The sequence below is a fragment of the Diaphorina citri genome, unplaced genomic scaffold (assembly GCF_000475195.1).
Source record: "Diaphorina citri unplaced genomic scaffold, Diaci psyllid genome assembly version 1.1 scaffold573, whole genome shotgun sequence".
Lineage (NCBI taxonomy): Eukaryota > Metazoa > Arthropoda > Insecta > Hemiptera > Psyllidae > Diaphorina > Diaphorina citri.
The window spans coordinates 55550-72606 of record NW_007378007.1 but is presented as its reverse complement, the minus strand read 5'-3'; the positions used below and the strand labels follow the sequence as shown (position 1 = coordinate 72606).

Genomic DNA, 17057 nt, shown 5'->3' with positions numbered 1-17057 from the left:
AGCACATCACTGTTTTCGCATCTCGGAGTTTTACCAGCACTGTTCTATCTTCCATTTCAAGCAAGAGCCTTGGGGGAGTCTCTTCATATGGAAACACGTTCTTGAGATAAATGTCGGAATGGCAAATGAAGCAGGAAGCAGGTCCGAACCTAGGATTTTATTGAGGGGGGTCCAAGATTAAAACCAGTGGTGTATCGAGGGGATGAATGCCGAAATTTTTTCTGTCCGGCCCCACAGTAAAAGAGCACATTAAAAGGTCTAGGGGGACACAAGGCCCCTTCGGGCCCCCTAAATACAGCCCTGTATGGACGGAAAATGAGGCAGGCCCGTAACTATAGGATTTAATTGAGAGTCCAAACCCTCGACAAAATCCAGGATGCCTCGGGCGGCCCTGAAATGAAGAAAAAGAAAAGTAATAGTTTCCCATAGAAACAAATAGAACTGTGTGCACCCTTCCCTGTAGTTATCTCGAAGATGAAGTTATTTGTTATTTGTAGAAATTGTGTTTTGTAGATGTTTTGAAGAGCAGAAATGAAGTTGTGTGCAGCCAGAAGAGAGTTCAAAATGGACAAACATGATGTTGTGTCTTACATTTCTTGATTTATACATTGTTAAGTAGAGTTGGTTTCTTGTCTTTCGTCTATTATCTATCATGCTCCGGCACAAGCTCCGGCTTTTACGGATGGGTATACCATTTGTTGCCTATTTATTTAACTGAGAGAATTGTATTGAAAAACTAATAAATGGAAACTTATAAAATAAATAATAAATAAATGCTGATAGAAGGGAGACAAGTAAGAGGGCCAGCCTAGTTAACTTAAAGGGTAGTGCGTCTCCCTTCTATGCGCTAGGTCGCAGGTTCGATCCCGCCCGGGGCGAATTTTCTCCTAAACAGATAAGGTTCGTTCTCGGAACGGCTGGCTTTCTCCTATCCTGCCTTCTAACTTCGCTTTCGAGATGAAAAGACCTTAGCAGTTACAGATCCCTCTATCAAACCTCTGAAAAAAGGAGAGTTATGGAAATAATTGAGTTCTCTTTGAGTGAGAGACTCTAAAACATCCACTCATCAATCATTTTTGTGTACACACACCATTCTACACGTGTTGCCACTCAAGTTGAAATTCTTCTTTGACGTTACAACACCTGACTGAAATTAAGCTGAAAGCAGGTATCAAAATTCCAAACTCAAGTACCTATTCTTTGTGCTTAAGATATAGATAGGTAATATATATGTACAATTGTACATAGGCATGTACTTTATAAATATGTACCCTCCAAAGTGCCTTATTTTCAACTCTTTTTCGGTCCTTTCTCATCCTCGCATGTTCTCTTTGACATAATTCTTCTTCATGTTCTCTTTTTCATGTTTCCCAACCACATGAAAGTTTTCGTCTCGTGTAGCTTTTGTGTCCCGTGCACATTCTTTAAAATCCAAGCCTGCAGGGATATTTTCGACATTACGAATTTCTTCTGAAATTCAGTGCAGGAGCTCAATTGAGACAAAACCCATTGTCTGCATAGATAATCCAACATTCGAAACAACATGTGGGTATGTAAAGGAAGAAGATGAAAAAAATCGTAGAGTAAAAATTTTTGAAATCGGCAACGAAAATGTATTTCTCGAGCGAACTGGATTGTACATTTTTGAATGAAAAGGAAAAAAAGAGGAAGAGGAAGAAGAACGTGGCTTGAAAATAAACTGTGAATGGGGTAGAAATTTAGAAAGGGTATAGTAAAAGAGGAGAGAGAGACAAGAATGATAGAACTACTAGAAAATTAGAAATTTAGAAAATTACTAGACAGAAAAAGGGGGTAATAGATGAAAGAGTAGAAATAATAGCAGTAGAGTAGACCAAAAGTTAGTATAAAATGGAGTTGGGAGAGATGAATTAAGAGTAGAGAAACAGTAGAGTAGAGTTAGATAAAAGTAGAGAAATGGGAAGAGATGGATGAGAGTTGAGAAACAGTAGAGTTAGATAAAAGTAGAGAAATGGGAAGGGATAGAAGAGAAGTAGAAAGATGGGAAAAGATAGACTGGTAATTCTCTCAAAAGGATTGGTAATGGTACACTGAAAAGCTTGTTTATATTCGGCTATATTTCATAATTTGGCCATTGCCATATTATAATTATTTACGTTAATTTTTTATTGGCCTCTAAAACAAAAATTTCAATTGTCAAAAAAGTGTAAAATTGTTGCTTAGCGTGTAAATAAATAAAAGTGTTAAATAAACAAAGGTCCAAACTCTTCTATTCATCGCAAATTCACCGTTAGGAAAAAGAAAGAAATATTCCGTTATCCTCAACTCCACTTTTCTCTTCTATTCATCGCAAATTCACCGTTAGGAAAAAGAAAGAAATATTCCGTTATCCTCAACTCCACTTTCGAAAAACCCAAAATTTCCCAAATTTTCTCGAATCCACCGTCGAAAAAGTTCGCCCAATGTGTGACAAGGCGGACTGTAAAAAGGCCAAACCGGCCGTCCAACCTCCTCAGCCACTCAGCTGTGCTTCTGTGTTCGGCCTCCAATTTGACCGGGGTGTACTGTTAGCGGCCGATTCTCTGGTGTCGTTTGAGGGTCTTGCTCTATTCTGCAACGCTCAGAGGATTGTCAAGGTCAACGAGTCTATACTACTGGGAGGCGGCAATAATTTTGCTGATCTCCAGTATTTGCAGGTAACAAAACCTTCTTTATATTATTACTTTTTTGTATTTTCATATTTAAATTATATGTAATAAACAAAATTATAGGTATCAATGAAGAGGTGCTCTATTGAACTGTTGGTATTATACTCTTCTTCTTCTTCAAGCACCCCTGGGCGACCTTTAGCCCCAAAAATCCCAGCCTGCGGGGGTGTATTCGACATCCCAGCTTTCTTCCTAATCTCAGTAAAGTAGCAAAACTTTGAGACAGACCCACTGGGATTAGCAGTTGTTGGCAGACAAGTTTCGTTCTAGGAACGGCTGGCTTTCTCCTATCCTGTCTTCCTTCGATTTGGGGTTTGGGACGATAAGACCTGAGTAATTACAGTTCCCCCTATTAAACCTCTTTTTTAAGTCTCTAAATTAGGACACTACCAAATGAAAGTTGCTCCAGAAACAAAGAACCTACAAATAGAAGACTTTTGTTACTTTTCATGTTTGGTTGTACGAATTCAACTTAAATTACAGGGTGTTGTGGAAGATAAAGCTCGAGGAGACCCTGGACTCGACCCTGTAACCCTGGAAGATTTCTTACGGGCCGGACTGTACAACCGTTCCATCAAAGCTACTCCACTCCGGTTAGACCTGGTTCTAGGCGGGATTGTAAAGGGGTTGCCGTACCTGTGTATGTTAGATCAGAGGGGTTATGTGTGCCGCGATCGTGTGGCCGCGACTGGATTTGCGGCAAAGATGATTTTGCCGTACTTGAAGAATGAGCTGGCTAAGAGAGGTAAGGGATTCGAATGAGGTTGTGTGTGATATGTGGATAGGAGGCGATTTGGGACATCACGTGTTGCTGTATCGGGGACCATTCAACCTCGAAAGACCAAATAAGGATCTGTTTTTGCCAGCTTAGTTAGCTTAGTTGGTAGCGCGTCTGCCTTGTAAGCGCTAGGCCGCGGGTTCGATTTCCGCCTGGGGCGGATTTTATCCTGAGCGGATAATGTTCGTTCTCGGAACGACTGGCTTTCTCCTATCCTGTCTTCCTTCTCTCTTCGATTTCGGGACCTTAAGCTGAGCTTAAAGTCCTATAAAACAAACAAAAGATAAGTTTGTACTTCTCAAAGCATGAAAGCACTGTTTTTTCGTTAGAAAATGCAAATAAATTGGATAGATAAAAAAAGCGAGAGAGAAAAATGGAGTTGCAGACGCTGAATACTGGAGGTAATAATGAGGACAATCATAAAGTCCGAAGGAGAGTTATTACAGTTCAGAACTACCAAATGGGTAACACTTACCTACAGTAATTTATTAGGATAGTTAATTTCATTAGTATACAAATACGGATATCTACTGATGGTTTTAAGTTGGAACTTTTTTTTTAATAAATAATTTATCAAATCAACCGTTAGGATAGTGTCTAGTGAAAAGAAAATTACTATAATGCATAGCGGCCATTTAAGAGATCATCGGGAAAAATAACAAAAGTATATAGGATCATTAAATGCTCTTTAAATATGTAGGTACGGTTTAAATAAAATACATCTATCAGGTCGGAGAAAATAAAAGGAATAAAAATAAAAATTGTATAAAAAATAATACGACTCACAAGGATTGGAAAATATTTCCAAATAATTTGTCATGGGAATTGTAAATACTGATATTGTTCGATTTGTTACAAAAATAAAATACGGAAAGTAACTTCGAAAGGAAAATACAATAAATTAAAATGTTTAAATAATATTATAAAATTTGATATAAAATCCGCCCCGGGCAGGAATCGAACCCGCGGCCTAGCGCTTACAAGGCAGACGCACTACCAACTAAGCTAACTAGGCTGGCTCCAGCAAGCACTACCTAGTTAGGTAATACCTACTCGTAAAGAAACAAATTAATGAACTAGACATCTCCACTAATTTGTATGTTGCACATTGCATACTTAAATAGTTACACGGCATTCATACAAAATAATACTATTAGCCAAGATCCTGTTCAAAGATAAAGAAGAAAAAAAAAAAAAATGTCCTTTGAAACTAAATTAATGATCAAGCTACGTGCACACATTAAAAATTTTAATTAACATTTAATGGGGAGACTTCTGAGGTATTTCGAAACCCAAAGGTCGCTTATTAAGAAGAAAATGTTCTCTTTTCCTTGCAAAATAAGAGATTTCTTTTTAAACTTATACCTTCTCGTACCTACTACACTCTTCGAAAATTAACGAAGACTGACCTAGGTAACTAGCTTTATAGGAGTATAGCAGTATACCTAGTATACCTACTCGTAAAGAAGCAAATGAACTCTAGACATCTCCACTAATTTGTATGTTGCACATTGCATACTTAAATAGTTACACGGCATTCATACAAAATAATACTAGCCAAGGTCCTGTTGACCTGTTCAAAGACAAGCTGGAGTTCCCAAATGGATCACTGAAGTTAATTAAGCAAAGTTGCTCCAAATGGGTGACCGGATCTGGACAATCGCATACTGGTTGGCTTTTCCCGGCTCCACTCTTAGGATTATTGACAAAATTACACTACTCTTCATGTTTGATAGAGGGAACTGTAACTGCTAAGGACTTATCGTCTTAAGATCGAAGAGAGAAGGTAGACGGGATAGGAGAATGCCAGCCGTTCCGAGAAAGAACATTATCCGTTCAGGATGAAATCCACCCCGGGCGGGAATCGAAACCGCGGCCTAGCGCTTTCAAGGCAGACGCGCTAGCAAACCAAGCTAACTAGGCTAATGTTTTGTTATTCCAGAATTTTCCGCATGCACTCGGCCGGTATTCTGGACTACCTGCAGAAGAAGTGGTTATCCCGCGCCATGCCAGAATCCAAAGACCTCATCAGTAGTGAAGTCCGGATGGACCACATTGCCGGCGTCCTGTTTGTTTACTTCCTCGCCATCTTGTTATCCTGTGGGATCCTGGTGCTGGAGATCCTGAGTAAGGATTGTGTCAAGGACAACACCCTGGGAGCGCGATCCTTGAGAGCCCTGACATCCCAAGTTAGAGATCTGACGAAGAGGACGTCGATCGTGAAAAGCCGCCGGCAATTTCCCGTCCGGAAAGCTTTTATGTAAATCTTGGACTTGATTAGAACACTTTTATGTACATATAAGTAGACTTATAGACTACAATGGAATAGAATTATGATTTAAATAAAATAAATATTATGAATTAAAATTAAATTATAACCAAAGGAAATAGAATTTTTCAAAAAATTTCTATTGTGGTGGCCGGACAGTCGATTGGACCGGCTTTTTATTTATTTATTTATTTTTTTTTTTTTTTCGGAAACTTGTGATTTTGAATTTGTCCTTGAGCTTGTTGTTCCTTTGTCCATGTCCATGGGATCACGTTTGTGTCTTGGTCATAGTATTAAAGGCAAGTCAAGTTAGTCAAGTTATGGTGCTAACATACAACTCCCTGACGTTAACATACAAGTCACTCTCGGTAACATAACAGTCACTGTCGGTAACATACAAGTCACTGTCGGTGACATACAAGTCACTGTCGCATACATACAAGTCACTGTCGGTGACATACATACAAGTCACTGTCGGTGACATACATACAAGTCACTGTCGGTAACATACAAGTCACTGTCGGTAACATACAAGTCACTGTCGGTAACATACAAGTTACTATCGGTAACGTACAAGTCACTCTATTTCTAGTCGTTTAATATCCTTCTTTTTATTATTTATTTACTCAATTTTCACCTTTCTTTGCTGCAAAAGGAAAACTTAAACTCCTGTTTCACATCAAAGGCGTACTAAAGGCTTAGAAAAGAGCCTACCTACTCTTAATATTCGTAGCTACCTACCTACCGGAAAGATTGTGGAGGGTTTGTTTGCTTCTTCTTTTCCTTTATTCAAATGTTGAGCCTTGTAAACCGCAGTGATTATTATTATTAATTTTTTAAGAGGTTTGATAGAGGGAACTATAACTGCTAAGTTCTTATCGTCCCGAAGAGAAGGGGTAGGGAAAACAGGAAAGGAGAAAGCCAGCCGTTCAGTAAACAAATCTTATCTGTAGATAAAATCATCGGTTTGATACAGGGAACGATAACTGCTAAGTTCTTATCGTCCCGAAGAGAAGGGGTAGGGAAAACAGGAAAGGAGAAAGCCAGCCGTATCGTAAACGAATCCTATCTGTAGATAAAATCCTCCGGGCGAGATAACATACAAGTCACTGTCGGTAACATACAAGTCACTGTCGGTAACATACAAGTCACTGTCGGTAACATACAAGTCACCTCGATAACATACAAGTCACTGTCGGTAACATACAAATCACTCTCGGTAACATACAAGTCACTGTCGGTGACATACAAGTCACCTCACAACTTAGAGCTTACAACACATTTCTACTATGAAAACGTCCCTGCTAGTGTGCTAGTTCGTGTGTTCGGGACCATAATAATCAGTACATACAATTCCCATCTGTAAGAGAAAACTCGAACAATTTGATTTAAGCTAACACCAGCTGCTCTCAATTCTCTCTCTATTTCAAATAAATTTATCAAGGTCAACGAGTCTATACTACTGGGAGGCGGCAATAATTTTGCTGATCTCCAGTATTTGCAGGTAACAAAACCTTCTTTATATTACCTATTACTTTTTTTATTTTCATATTTAAATTATATGTAATAAACAAAATTATAGGTATCAATCTATTAAACTGTTGGTATTATACTCTTCTTCTTCAAGCACCCCTGGGCGACCTTTAGCCCCCGAAATCCCAACCTGCGGGGGTGTATTCGACATCCCAGCTTTCTTCCTAATCTCAGTAAAGTAGCAAAACTTTGAGACAGACCCACTGGGATTAGCAGTTGTTGGCAGATAAGTTTCGTTCTAGGAACGGCTGGCTTTCTCCTGTCCTGTCTTCCTTCTTTCTTCGATTTCGGGTTCGGGACGATAAGACCTGAGTAATTACAGTTCCCCCTATCAAACCTCTTTTTTAAGTCTCTAAATTAAGGCACTACCAAATGAAAGTTGCTCCAGACACAAAGAACCTACAAACAGAAGACTTTTGTTACTTTTCATGTTTGTTTGTACCTGTCTTCCTTCGATTTCGGGTTCGGGACGATAAGACCTGAGTAATTACAGTTCCCCCTATTAAACCTCTTTTTTAAGTCTCTAAATTAGGACACTACCAAATGAAAGTTGCTCCAGAAACAAAGAACCTACAAATAGAAGACTTTTGTTACTTTTCATGTTTGGTTGTACGAATTCAACTTAAATTACAGGGTGTTGTGGAAGATAAAGCTCGAGGAGACCCTGGACTCGACCCTGTAACCCTGGAAGATTTTTTACGGGCCGGACTGTACAACCGTTCCATCAAAGCTACTCCACTGCGGTTAGACCTGGTTCTAGGCGGGATTGTAAAGGGGTTGCCGTACCTGTGTATGTTAGACCAGAGGGGTTATGTGTGCCGCGATCGTGTGGCCGCGACTGGGTTTGCGGCAAAGATGATTTTGCCGTACTTGAAGAATGAGCTGGCTAAGAGAGGTAAGGGATTCGAATGAGGTTGTGTGTGATATGTGGATAGGAGGCGATTTGGGACATCACGTGTTGCTGTATCGGGGACCATTCAACCTCGAAAGACCAAATAAGGATCTGTTTTTGCCAGCTTAGTTAGCTTAGTTGGTAGCGCGTCTGCCTTGTAAGCGCTAGGCCGCGGGTTCGATTTCCGCCTGGGGCGGATTTTATCCTGAGGCGGCAAAGATGATTTTGCCGTACTTGAAAAATGAGCTGGCTAAGAGAGGTAAGGAATTCGAATGAGGTTGTGTGTGATATGTGGATAAGAGACGATTTGGGACATCACGTGTTGCTGTATCGGGGACCATTCAGCCTCGAAAGACCAATTAAGGATCTGTTTTTGCCTGCTTAGTTAGCTTAGTTGGTAGCGCGTTTGCCTTGTAAGCGCTAGGCCGCGGGTTCGATTTCCGCCTGGGGCGGATTTTATCCTGAACGGATAAAGTTCGTTCTCGGAACGACTGGCTTTCTCCTATCCTGTCTTCCTTCTCTCTTCGATTTCGGGACCTTAAGCTGAGCTTAGAGTCCCGCGGCAAAGATGATTTTGCCGTACTTGAAAAATGAGCTGGCTAAGAGAGGTAAGGAATTCGAATGAGGTTGTGTGTGATATGTGGATAGGAGACGATTTGGGACATCACGTGTTGCTGTATCGGGGACCATTCAACCTCGAAAGAACAATTAAGGATCTGTTTTTGCCAGCTTAGTTGGTAGCGCGTCTGCCTTGTAAGCGCTAGGCCGCGGGTTCGATTTCCACCTGGGGGCGGATTTTATCCTGAACGGATAATGTTCGTTCTCGGAACGACTGGCTTTCTCCTATCCTGTCTTCCTTCTCTCTTCGATTTCGGGACCTTAAGCTTTGCTTAGGGTCCCGAAAGTTCTGAGCTTTAGGTAATTTTTTTTTAATTTTATTGGATTTGACTGACTGTTTCAGGTGAAATAAAAGAACAGGAGGCGAGGGATCTAGTGAAGCAAAGTATGCAGATCTTAGCCAGAAGACATGCCCTAGCACATCCTAGCTATTATGTTGGTATAGTGGACGAGAAGGTAGCCAAGATTGAGAAAATCACCTTATAAGGACATCCTGGAGGTGGTTAATGCAGAAGATGGCCTTATGAGGTGGTTAATTAAAAGGATGGTCTTAACAGTTGGTTAATTAAAAGGATGACCTTATAAGGACATCTTGGATGTGGTTAATGCAGAAGATGGTCTTATGAGATGGTTAATTAAAAGGATGGTCTTAACAGTTGGTTAATTAAAAGGATGACCTTATAAGGACATCTTGGAGGTGGTTAATACAGAAGATGGCCTTAACAGATGGTTAATTAAAAGAATGGCCTTGTTAGTTGAGAAGATGACCTTACAATTTGGTTATTTCAAAGGCTGGATTTAACACGTGGAGTAATAAAAAGTACGATGATAAAATACAACTTAGACTTGCTTCCAATCACATTGAACTTAGCCTTCAACTTCAACCTTCAGTAACACCCATATTTATGAACAAAATGCTGGCTCTTAAGTTCGTGCTAAGCATAGTCTCAAGGCATTTGAGACTGATCTAAAGACGATCATTCTTGTTCATAAATACAAGTGTAAGTTTCACTCAAGCCTGTCACACACAAGTTTCTCTTAATATAGGTAGGTATCATGAGCCTCCAGGGATAACTTGGAAAATGAGGAATCAATTATTAATAATGAAATTCAATAGAACTGATATAGAGAAGAAAATATTTTGTACCTGCCTGACTGAACGAGTTCGCGGATTTGGCAATTATGTTCGCGGATTCGCGTCCCGAATCGACATTTTGGATATTTGGCAAGCCTACCTAGAAGTTACCTGCCTCGGTGGTGTAGTGGTGTTCTACTCAAGGGCTTATTGGCACAGTTATTCTACTCAAGGGCTTATTGGCACAGTTATTCACTTGCAAAGTGTGGGTACATTGGTGGTGTAGTGGTCAAGGCGCTCGCCTGGTAAACAGGAGGGCGTGGGTTCAATCCCAGCCGAGGTATGGAATTTTATCCTCAATATAATTTGAGAATTTGACCACAATAATAGTAGTAGCCTACTGCTGGTGTAAAGGGACTTTTCTGTCCTATGCGAGCAGTATAAATAAGCACTATTATTATTATTATTATTATTACCTACCTACTCTTAATATTCTTAGCTACCTACAACCTACCTACCGGAAAGATTGTAGAAAAGTAGGAGGGTTTGTTTGCTTCTTCTTTTCCTTCATTTAAATGTTGAGCCTTGTAAACCGCAGTGATTATTATTATTCATTTTTTAAGAGGTTTGATACAGGGAACGATAACTGCTAAGTTCTTATCGTCCCGAAGAGAAGGGGTAGGGAAAACAGGAAAGGAGAAAGCCAGCCGTACAGTAAACGAATCTTATCTGTAGATAAAATCCTCCGGGCGGGAATCGATCTCACGACTTAGAGCTTACAACACATTTCTACTATGAAAACGTCCCTGCTAGTGTGCTAGTTCGTGTGTTCGGGACCATAATAATCAGAACGTACATCCAATTCCCATCTGTAAGAGAAAACTCGAACAATTTGATATAAGCTAACACCAGCTGCTCTCAATTCTCTCTCTATTGCAAATAAATTTAATACATCAGGTTTACCTGCGAATAAATTTAATACATCAGGTTTACCTGCATTTCCTTTGTTTCCAGATATAGATTTCCCACTAGGAACATTACTTACTCCAATTGGAATGTTATTGAGTTATGTAGGTGGTGCGAACAGATAATTTGAATTTCTTTACCTGCGTTTCCTTTGTTTCCAGATATAGATTTCCCACTAGGAACATTACTTACTCCAATTGGAACGTTATTGAGTTATGTAGGTGGTGCGAACAGATAATTTGAATTTTGGAACGAACGTTTTAATTTGACAATCTTGCCTTTAAGTTTCCGTGTAAATTTCTTGTCTGTATTCTGTAGATATGTCCCACAAAAAAATCGCGAAGGTTATATTCTCGTCTGAGTTTGATGAAATTTGTCTATTCAAAACACAAAAGGAAAATTTCCCATTTGATCTTACTCTTTATCGGTTTTTCGGGGCTCCATAGAGGTCTTTTTTCGAGTTTAACTCAATGACGTGTGTTCCCCATAACTCTGTTCAAAACACAAAAGGAAAATTTCCCATTTGATCTTACTCTTTATCGGTTTTTCGGGGCTCCATAGAGGTCTTTTTTCGAGTTTGCACGCGGGAGACCCTCGAAATTTGTAGAGAGAGAGAGAGAGAGAGAGAGAGAGAGAGAGAGAGAGAGAGAGAGTTGGATATTCTCGGATTAAATGGAGAAAAAAAAAGGCACGGGATAGAATTAGGAATGGACTCAATTTTCTCAAACGAGGGTTTCTTCCCTCTAATAACACGAGTATGTTTCTCGAGAGAGCTGTTGGAGAAGGAAAGTCCAATTTCCCAGTCTGACCACAGAGCCATGTTTGTACATACATAAGTACACAAACATATTGGTTATTGGTCTGGTATGGGTAGGTAACTCTGAGGACAAATTTTACCACGACAGTAAAAACAAAGGCCTAAGATGAAAAAGAGAAGATGGATGGCATTCATGGTATGGGAGTTTGGGAGATAGACAATAGAATGAACATGACAAAACTAAAATTAACATGCAGGTAAAACGGAGTAAAAGTTTTTGCCATAGATAATGAAGAGCTGGTATGAATACAATTTTGTATGAAAATAAATTTCTTTCAGCAGGAGTTTTTGACAAAGAGGAAAATGTGGGATAGGTATGGTAACTCATTTCACGCTTGTACAAGCTTGTACTAATAGGAAAATGTTATGTTCACCGTGGCCAAATCATTAGGATTAATTTTAACTTGATGCAAATAGGTTATCTCTTCTTCTGATCTTAGTCCAGTTAGAGATGTTTTGCGTATGGAAGAAACATGTAGATCATTGAAGAGAGTTTTGGAGTGAAATGCTGAAGGATTGGATTTCGGGTTTGTGTTTAATGAACATTTCGGTATAGAATAGTCACTACCTACATTACAAGCAAAGCCTTGTCTCTGTAATAACATCAAGGAAGAACTGGAAGGGAACTGCATGAATGTCTGATCAGCTAATGTTCGGAAGTTCATCAAGTGAACATCACACGGAAGTGGTTTGGACAAGAGAAATACTCCTGATCGTAACTGATCTTGTTTAATACTAGTATCACTGGATTCTAAAATGAAAATATTAGGAGGGTAGTTAAGACCATTCGATAATTGGTTGGCAACCAAGCTTGGACTTTGGTACAATGATGGATCAACACTTGAAATGTCTTCCAAAAGCAACCAGTACTTGCATAGGGTTCTTTTGTTATCAACTATTCCCTCTCCCATACCTCTCGCATCATCATATAGCGTTCTCCTATCCAGCATAACTTCAAGCCAGCCAGGTTGCCAAGCTGCTGCTCCCTGAGCATGATTCACCAGGAGTGTAAGGCGACGCTCTGGATCCTGTATAAATGCTGATGTCGTGATGGGGAAGTAGTTGCCTTCAATATTGATTCGTTCTACTTTCACTCTCCGTTGCATACTCAATCCGTTCAGATCTGTATAGAACTCGGGCGGTTCTCCGTTCATAAGATCTGAGTTGAATCTCATGAATAGTTCAGTTTCTCGATTTTTGGGGGGAATATCAAAGTCCACAATATTTTCTGTATAAATGCTGATGTCGTGATGGGGAAGTAGTTGCCTTCAATATTGATTCGTTCTACTTTCACTCTCCGTTGCATACTCAATCCGTTTAGATCTGTATAGAACTCGGGCGGTTCTCCGTTCATAAGATCTGAGTTGAATCTCATAAAAAGTTCAGTTTCTCTATTTTTGGGAGGAATATCAAAGTCCACAATGTTTTCAATGTAAATTCCCTGGGAGAGAGGTCCTGAAACGTGATATATTGTGATCGTGTGAACCAGTAAGTTCCCATAGAGTACGATCAGTTGTGAAGAGACAGGACCTGACGTAATCACGATCTTATGATTGGGAATGTCATCGAGGATTTCTCTTTCTGAATCTCTAGTGTTTGGTTCTGGCATACTGAAACGTGATATATTGTGATCGTGTGAACCAGTAAGTTCCCATAGAGTACGATCAGTTGTGAAGAGACAGGACCTGACGTAATCACAATCTTGTGATTGGGAATGTCATCGAGGATTTCTCTTTCTGAATCTCTAGTGTTTGGTTCTGGCATAAAGAGATATGCACCACTGTGAAACTGGGCAGAAGTGTATGCAGAGAACTCAAGTCCGCAGTGAGTCACTTTATTGGTTTTCTTCTGTGTTATTGATCTGAGAAGCCCAGAGTTACCATCGATTAGAAGCTTTAGTACATGATTTTCAAGTTGAATATCACCAGTTAACATATTCTTTGTGATGAATGAAGAATGGCGATGACATTTCTTGCAATACACGATAGCATGCGCCTCAAGGTTTTGTTTTCTTGGAATGACTTCGATGGTATACACCATAAGGGATAAAGGTGGTAGTTCAACTACAAATTCTAGTTCATACTGATTCCTAACCATTTCAATAGTTGTTTCACTTAAATATATTCCCTTCGATTCCCAAGGAGTTTATATTTCCGAATTTTCCAATTCTCTTAAAATACAACCTACATATTTATGTACAAACAAACATATGAACGTACAGTCATACAGGGTGAGTTTACCAACAGGGTGATTATAAAACAAAGTCTATTCCTCCCTATTGGTTTCCAACGGGAGCAAGGGGAGGGATTTTATGAACACACTGTACCTACCGCCCTACCGGTAAGAAGGGGAAAAATATCAGACTGAGTTGACTACTTTTTCCTTCCCTCTCTACCCCCCACTCCCTCTTTTTCCCCATCTCTCTATCGCCTCTGCCTCTTTCTCTCTTTTTTCCGTCCTCTTTATCCTTTCCTTCCTCCTCTCTTACTCCTCAACCTCTCCCTTACTACCTTCCCACAGAAGGTTCACATTCCAGAATATGGATTCACTCAGACTATTGAAGGTCAAATGAGTGAGAGGGGAGAGGGAAGCAAGTGGAAAGAGACAAAGAGGGGGGGGGAGTAAGTGGAAAGGAGAGATGGGGAATTGAGGAGGGGAAGAGAGGGAGGTAGAGCCGAAGTAGAAGGGAGCGAGAGAGGTTGGGAATTGAAGGGGAAAGAGAAGAGAGCGAGAGAGAAAAGTAGATAGAGAGGGGGGAAATGGAAGTCAGAGAGAGAGAGGTGGATATTCTCGGATTAAATTGAGAAAAAAAAGGCACGGGATAGAATTAGGAATGGACTCAATTTTCTCAAATGAGAAAGAAACCCTCTAATAACACGAGTATGTTTCTCGAGAGAGCTGTTGGAGAAGAAAAGTCCAACTTCCCAGTCTGACCAGAGAGCCATGTTTGTACATACATAAGTACACAAACATATTGGTTATTGGTCTGGTATGGGTAGGTAACCCTGAGGACAAATTTTACCACGACAGTAAAAACAAAGGCCATATGTGGCAAGGGGGAAGGTTTCCGGGGGGGCCTTGTTATATTTGGGGAGATGTCTTTGGGATGTCAAGGGCCCGTTGAGGAGCCCTTTTTTGGGCGTAAGTTTTACGCAGTCCACCGAACTGCTTCGCACTCTTATGGGACCTTTGATTCATGCACCTAAGCCTCTAGGTGGGATTTTTCTGCTATACACCATAAGGGATAAAGGTGGTAGTTCAACTACAAATTCTAGTTCATACTGATTCCTAACCATTTCAATAGTTGTTTCACTTGGTTGTTCTGCAGTAGTCTCTGGTTGTGAGCTATTCCATTACTTCTATTATTTTGTGTTAAGCAATAATGCTTGTCACAAAATAAGGTTTTTCAACAGGAATTGCTGGATTTTCTCGAACCACCAATCTGCGGATGCGAAGAAATTTTTCTGCACACAGAACTAGGTACTTCTATTATTTTGTGTTAAGCAATAATGCTTGTCACAAAATAAGGTTTTTCAACAGGAATTGGTGGATTTTCTCGAACCACCAATCTGCGGATGCGAAGTGAACCGACTGAACTATTAGATTCCTGAGATTTGTCCAGAAGATAAACGAGATATTAAAGAAATTGGAAAGAAACAAGGAAGATAAATAAAAACTTAGAAATCCCTCTCCAGAACTTTCACAGTGTTATTGTAACATTGCTTGCGGGCTTTATTGAGAGCTACTGTGTATAAGATCTCTGCAGACCTTAGATTGCTCTCAAGTTCTCTATCCAAGATTTTCCAATAGGGTCTCGTCGTATAATATCCACTCCAATATGCAGGTCGACCTTCAGCAAAAATGTCACTGTAAACAAAGAAATCACCTTTCAACGTTTTGAAACTTGACATTCGTTCTCTCACGGCATTGAAATAATCGGATGGCGTTCCAAAGGAAACTTCAGCATTGTAAATATGCTTGTGTGAGTTGATATAGTCAAACAGTTTCTTGTAGTTTCTATATTGTTGATCCCATTCCATATCCCTATCATATCGGAAATCATCTCCCAACAGAGTCATGACAGTGTTGTGAGGGAACAAAGATCCAGTCCTTCCATATTCCTCAAGTAAAACTTAGAGAGATATAGAGCTAAAGCACCTAAAAAAGTGTACTTGTAGGCTTTCATAAAATCCAATAAATTAAATTGATATTGAGATTGAGAAAGAAAAACACGGTGGAATATAAAAAATAATATAATTTAATAACAAACATTGACTATAAATATTTACACCAAAGACATTCTCTCCATATGTACACATAAATGATATTTACATTTATACACATTTTATACTTAATATTAGGTACTTGTGTTTGAATGACTTCTAAAAGCATTCACACGTTTTGTTGAATTACACATGGGGAAAAAATGTAAATGATATTTACATTTATACACGTTTTATACTTAATATTAGGTACTTGTGTTTGAATGACTTCTAAAAGCATTCACACGTTTTGTTCAATTACACATGGGGGAAAAATGAGAAGGTTATAATGGGAAAAGTGGGAGGTAATAATGGGAAAAGATATTCTAGACGAAATATACATCACATATCAAATATTGATAGAAACTAGTCGCGAAATATAGGTATGTACATACCTAAATAAATACTGAGAGTAAATATGTTTTAAACTCTTTATAGAATCATGTTTATTTGACATGTAAACGAAAGACAGCTATTTTACTATTTTTTTCTACAAAAAATAGGTGCCAGACCTTCTTTAAACAGATTTATAGGACTAGAAAGCCTTTTTGGAGTTTTAAAAAGATATTTGAATCATTTGAATAATTTATTCAAGGTTACATTTTCTCGACTGAGTTACAGACGATAAAATATACATACAATAACAAATACCTTGAAATTTTCAAGGTAAAATTTCCAGTCACAATAACACCTCTTCACAATTTCTTATTCTACCTATCTGAATAATTTATGTGTGTTAGAATATTTGTCGCCGAACAAAACATTTCATACATAGGTTAATAGATAATACCAAAACTTAGAGAGATATAGAGCTAAAGCACCTAAAAAAGTGTACTTGTAGGCTTTCATAAAATCCAATAAATTAAATTGATATTGAGAAAGAAAAACACGGTGGAATATAAAAATAATATAATTTAATAACAAACATTGACTATAAATATTTACACCAAAGACATTCTCTCCATATGTACACATAAATGATATTTACATTTATACACGTTTTATACTTAATATTAGGTACTTGTGTTTGAATGACTTCTAAAAGCATTCACACGTTTTGTTGAATTACACATGGGGGAAAAATGAGAAGGTTATAATGGGAAAAGTGGGAGGTAGGTAATAATGGGAAAAGAGATTCTAGACGAAATATACATCACATA

The 17057-nt window shown here is 39.0% G+C and overlaps 2 protein-coding genes across 3 annotated transcripts in view; one reads left to right on the top strand and one right to left on the bottom strand.

The window, feature by feature from the left end:
- The window catches only part of LOC103510203 (proteasome subunit beta type-4), a 19337-nt gene extending 9763 nt beyond the window's left edge, over positions 1–9574 (top strand). The window contains exons 2-5 of one of the 2 annotated variants that reach the window (XM_026824324.1): positions 2454–2615; positions 7179–7238; positions 7901–8162; positions 9121–9574. In XM_026824324.1, the coding sequence (XP_026680125.1) occupies positions 2454–2615; positions 7179–7238; positions 7901–8162; positions 9121–9263 (627 nt within the window). In that variant the 3' untranslated portion in view covers positions 9264–9574. Of the gene's footprint in view, positions 1–2322; positions 2616–7178; positions 7239–7900; positions 8163–9120 lie in introns of those variants that run through there. The other variant, XM_008474850.2, reaches the window with a different exon arrangement.
- Positions 9575–11743: 2169 nt separating this feature from the next.
- Positions 11744–15762, bottom strand: LOC103510205 (alpha-mannosidase 2-like; the record flags this gene model as incomplete). The annotated part of the gene is made up of 4 exons (XM_026824322.1): positions 11744–12701; positions 12902–13165; positions 13321–13748; positions 15323–15762. Coding segments are annotated over 4 exons (1848 nt in total), but the record flags the coding sequence as incomplete, so codon positions are not given.
- Positions 15763–17057: the final 1295 nt, after the last annotated feature.